The sequence below is a fragment of the Nerophis lumbriciformis genome, linkage group LG31, assembly GCF_033978685.3.
Source record: "Nerophis lumbriciformis linkage group LG31, RoL_Nlum_v2.1, whole genome shotgun sequence".
Lineage (NCBI taxonomy): Eukaryota > Metazoa > Chordata > Actinopteri > Syngnathiformes > Syngnathidae > Nerophis > Nerophis lumbriciformis.
In genome coordinates, this window is record NC_084578.2 from 25,331,423 (window position 1) to 25,337,422 (window position 6,000).

The 6,000-nt window shown below is 34.9% G+C and overlaps 1 protein-coding gene across 1 annotated transcript in view; it reads right to left on the reverse strand.

Annotated features, from left to right (window-relative positions):
- LOC133574259 (inactive dipeptidyl peptidase 10-like) overlaps positions 1–3,520 on the reverse strand; it is a 389,479-nt gene extending 385,959 nt beyond the window's left edge. Inside the window, exon 1 of the mRNA XM_061926362.1 lies at positions 3,325–3,520. Within this exon, the coding sequence (XP_061782346.1) occupies positions 3,325–3,384 (60 nt within the window). The 5' untranslated portion in view covers positions 3,385–3,520. The remainder of the gene's footprint in view (positions 1–3,324) is intronic.
- Between the last annotated feature and the right edge of the window lie 2,480 nt (positions 3,521–6,000).

Genomic DNA, 6,000 nt, shown 5'->3' on the forward strand with positions numbered 1-6,000 from the left:
GATCTTGACCTCCCGCTTGGACACGGATCTCCTACGCCCCGCTAGCCTCACGGACATTCGAGCCTGACTTTCCCCTCTGGGACTTCCGCCTCTCGCTTAACACTCCCGGTAACACACAACAGCTAATCTCAGCACATAGTCACGCACCATACACCATTTTGGATTTAGTCACTCTTCATTCTCTAGTTTAATATTATTATTGTTTCGTTATTTTATATATATATATATATATATATATATATATATATATATATATATATATATATATATATATATATATATATATATATAAAATCCATCATTGAGCTTAACTACGACATCTTGTGGTCTGTGCAGTCTACTCTCCTCCAGAACATAACACGTGTCTCCTGATTGTCAACCAGGGGCAGGTGTGTCTCCTGATTGTCAATCAAAAAACAGGTAAGGGAGCCAGCACTCCAAACGATGGAGAAGTGGCAGAAAATGGAAGCGCTCCGAAAGAGGAAACAAGGACATAATAACACAGGGAACTGTGAACCCAACTAATTTAAAACCTGGCATGCAGACTGGGACAACTAACAATTCTTATTACAAAAGCAAATACTACTATTGGCTCAAACTAACCAAACACATGCAATTTTTTTGAACAACACAACAAAAACACATGTACAGTATTTGTAAACATACAGGTAGAGAACAGAATAATATCAGTCTTATCACATTAGTATCAATCTGATAATACCACTGCCCTGGTATCAACAATGTGGATATGTGGATGGATCGCCCATCTCAGGACATGTTTCATGGTTACGGAATGTATGCGAAAATATGTTTGATGTCATATTTTCACAAACACTATATTAGTATTTCTTACAATATGTATTTTCATACAATTAAATGAGTCCACTGTATCCCCGGGACTCCAACACACACACACACGTATGCTCAGACACACCTGCGCACACGTACACACACACACACACACACACACACACACACAACAGAGATCTTTGGCAACATTGCAAGTGTCCAAGCAAACACAGCAGTGTTGTATTTTACAACAAAGCACAAACAACACAATTTAAAATGATCAGCATCTTTCCAAAATCGTTTCAATGTGCACCAAAATCAGCTATAATTAAGTTAAATGTAATGAAACGGAACATAATTACATGAATTGTAATTAGGTTAAATACAATGACATGGAATATAATTACATGAAATATAACAATATTAAATATAATGAAATCAAATGGAATTACATAGAATAGATAGCTCCAGCACCCCCCGCGACCCCAAAAGGGACAAGCGGTAGAAAATGGATGGATGGATAATAAAATCAAATATGATTAAATTAAATTGAATATAATTACATGAATAATACTCAACCCAAATACAATTGCATAAAGTACAACAATACATATAATTAAATTGGATATAATTACATGAAATATAATCAAATTAAATATAATTGCATGGAATGTAATGACATGAAATATAATCAAATTAGATATTTCATGCAAACTTTATGTAATTACATTAAATATAAATAAATGGACTATACATCATACAAATAAGTGTCGTATTTTCCAACAAAGCACAAACAACACAGTTTAGAATGATCAGCATCTTTCCAAAATCTTTTCAATGTGCACCAAGATCAGCTACAATTAAGTTAAATGTAATGAAATGGAACATAATTACATGAAATGTAATTAGGTTAAATATAGCCATCCATCCATCCATTTTCTACCGCTTGTCCCTTTTGGGGTCGCGGGGGGTGCTGGAGCCTATCTCAGCTGCATTCGGGTGGAAGGCGGCGTACACCTGGACAAGTCGCCACCTCATCACAGGGCCAACACAGATAGACAGACAACATTCACACTCACATTCACACACTAGGGACCATTTATAATGACATGGAATATAATTACATGAAATATAACAATATTAAATATAATGAAATCAAATGGAATTACATAGAATAGATAGCTCCAGCACCCCCCGCGACCCCAAAAGGGACAAGCGGTAGAAAATGGATGGATGGATAATAAAATCAAATATGATTAAATTAAATTGAATATAATTACATGAATAATACTCAACCCAAATACAATTGCATAAAGTACAACAATACATATAATTAAATTGGATATAATTACATGAAATATAATCAAATTAAATATAATTGCATGGAATGTAATGACATGAAATATAATCAAATTAGATATTTCATGCAAACTTTATGTAATTACATTAAATATAAATAAATGGACTATATATCATACAAATAAGTGTTGTATTTTCCAACAAAGCACAAACAACACAGTTTAGAATGATCAGCATCTTTCCAAAATCTTTTCAATGTGCACCAAGATCAGCTACAATTAAGTTAAATGTAATGAAATGGAACATAATTACATGAAATGTAATTAGGTTAAATATAGCCATCCATCCATCCATTTTCTACCGCTTGTCCCTTTTGGGGTCGCGGGGGGTGCTGGAGCCTATCTCAGCTGCATTCGGGTGGAAGGCGGCGTACACCTGGACAAGTCGCCACCTCATCACAGGGCCAACACAGATAGACAGACAACATTCACACTCACATTCACACACTAGGGACCATTTATAATGACATGGAATATAATTACATAAAATATAACAATATTAAATATAATGAAATCAAATGGAATTACATGGAATAGATAGCTCCAGCACCCCCCCGCGTCCCCAAAAGGGACAAGCGGTAGAAAATGGATGGATGGATAATAAAATCAAATATGATTAAATTAAATTGAATATAATTACATGAATAATAGTCAAACCAAATACAATTGCATAAAGTACAACAATAAATATAATTAAATTGGATATAATTACATGAAATATAATCAAATTAAATATAATTGCATGGAATGTAATGACATGAAATATAATCAAATTAGATATTTCATGCAAACTTTATGTAATTACATTAAATATAAATAAATGGACTGTATATCATACAAATAAATATATCCATCCATCCATCCATTTTCTACCGCTTGTCCCTTTTGAGGTCGCGGGGGTGCTGGAGCCTATCTCAGCTGCATTCGGGCGGAAGGCAGGGTACACCCTGGACAAGTCGCCACCTCATCGCAGGGCCAACATTGATAGATAAATAAATATAATTACTTGAAATGAAATGAAATATAATACAAATGTATATAATGACATGAAATATAATCAAATTAGATATCATTACGTGAAATGTAATGACATGAAATAAATAAATGGAATATTATTACATAAAATAATAATGACATTAGATATAATGAAATGAACTATATAAGTAACACCGCTTACCTTGATGTTCTTTGTAGGCTGGTATTGAACTTGATGCGATACGGTGGCCGTTTGGTTCATGTTGTTCCAAAGACAAATCCAAGCAGAACAATAAAAGTCCAGCAAATGTGGAATTTATGTTTTATTTTCCTTTAGTAAATGTTTTTTTTTTCCAGTAAATGAAAGTGATGTTTTCTTCCAAAAGCAGCAGAGAAGAATATTGATGCTGCGAGGTGGAATGTTGCTGCTGAACTGAGCTACGAGCCTCCACGATGCTTCACTCAAAGCACACACATACACGCATACTTTATACACACTCACATACACACACACACACACACACACAATTTACACACACACATTGAAAGGTGTGCATGTTGTTAAAGCAGAATAAACAATTTTCTTTCATGCATCTTCTTTTTCACAAATACTTTTTCAAAGAAAGTGTTTGTAATTGTAGTAAAGATGCAGTCGACTTCACCAAGAGCAGGCAGAAATGATGGACAAGCCATGGAGCGGGGCTTTGTTGCCATGGCAACTCCATCTCATCATATTACAGGCGCACTCTCAGGCCAAATAGAAATGTTTCTACTTAGTGCAATAGTACCTCCTTAATAAATCTTCTAAAAGCGAAGCAATTTTTTTATGTAAATACAATTTATTCATGCCAGACAGAAAAAATATGAACACAAAACACGTTTTATAGACATCTATAGAGAAGAATGATAGAATGCACAATACAATGTGAAATACATATAAATAATTGATCAAATGTACAGTTTGTACAAACATTTATTGTCCTTTTTACTTTTATTGAACACACATCTAGGCAATGAGCAGAGAGGCAGAAGGACAGAGCTACCTCTGTACTTTGCTACGAGTTATTTTTTAATTCAATAGTGTTTCTCACCTTCTTTGTCAAAGTGCTGGCACTCACATCTTTCTTTGGCCCCATTGTGGATAATGTTTTAGCCGTATTCAATAAAAAAAGAAGTAAAGAGACTGAAACGCCAGTGTGTAAATTATTTTTTCGAGCACTAGATGGCACGGAATGATCCAGACAAACTACTTTGTTACCCATAATGTTTGGTTGTGCGATAACCTAGACAATATAGGAAAGCAAGGATAAGATTTTGCCCACTGCTCCCTTCACCTCCCAGGGTTGTGAACAAGGGGATGTGCCAAATGCAGAGGAACATTTTCACCACACCTAGTGTGTGTGTGACAATCACTGGTACTTTAACTGTAACTTTAATAAAATCCTCGTCAAAAAACAAATCGTACGAAAAGTGGGGCGTCTTCGAGACTCAGGGTACCACTGTAAATGTATCCTACAATGGGGTACATACTGTATATTTTAAATATCTTGTCTTTTTTGCTGTGTTTGCCAGCATGTTTATTGATCAATATGTTTCTAAACTGAACAGAGTTGTATTGGTCAGTTTACTGATAATTGCAATGGTACTGGTAATTCTAGTGGTAATACTACTGGCAATTGTACTGATAATAGCACTGGTAGATCTACTGGTAATTATACTGATAAATGTACTGTAATTGTACCGATAATTTTACTTGTAATTGTAATTGTTCTTTTAATTGTATGTATATGTACTGGGAGTTGTAACTCATAACTGAATTGTAATTTGCAAGATAATATTGTACTGCGTTGTTTTGTTATTGTAGTGTACCATGTAGTTGCATTCATGTACATTATTATTATAAAATCTGCTTGAAATGATTGTATAGCCAGGAGACTACTTTGTGTCCAGATGGACGCTGCACCACAAAAAAAAGCTTTTTCCTCTTCAAAGTAAATTGAACATTATTGATTTTGTTCCGTCTTTTTTGTTCCGTTTTCAACAAACCCTGGGGTGTGTAGGATCTGCTCCATGTTTAATTACATGCAGTTTATTAATTTCTTTGAAAGACAATCAGCATCATCTAAAATTATCCTGGAATTTAGCAGGTTTCCTGCCAAAAATGAACCACGTGACTCACAAACACTCTTGGTTGCATCTTTAATTATCAGTGCTGTATTATCACCTATATAACATCACTTTGTTCAACTATTCAACCAATGCATTCCAACATTCATTCTTACAACACATTTGATCACCTCGTGGACTTGCTAACTCACGTCAACAGAAGCGGTTGTCGACATAACCAAACAACCATTGCTTGCACATGCAAACGTGACTTTGTTTATAGACATGAGTAGAACGCATGGCAATAAACAATTTTTCAATCTACTGCAATTTGTTGACATGTTTGCCAGATGGGAAATGATCACGCCAAAAGGTTAAAACAATCGTATTTGCAAAAAAAACATCATCGTACATACCGTATTTTCCGCACTATAAGGCGCACCGGATTATTAGCCGCACCTTCAATGAATTACATATTTCATAACTTTGTCCACCAATAAGCCGCCCCGGATTATAAGCCGCGCCTACGCTGCGCTAAAGGGAATGTCAAAAAAACAGTCAGATAGTTCAGTCAAACTTTAATAATATATTGAAAACCAGCGTTCTAACAACTCTGTCCCAAAATGTACGCAAATGTGCAATCACAAACATAGTAAAATTCAAAATGGTGTAGAGCAATAGCAACATAATGTTGCTCGAACGTTAATGTCACAACACACAAAATAAACATAGCGCTCACCTTCTGAAGTTATTCTTCATTCGTAAATCCTTC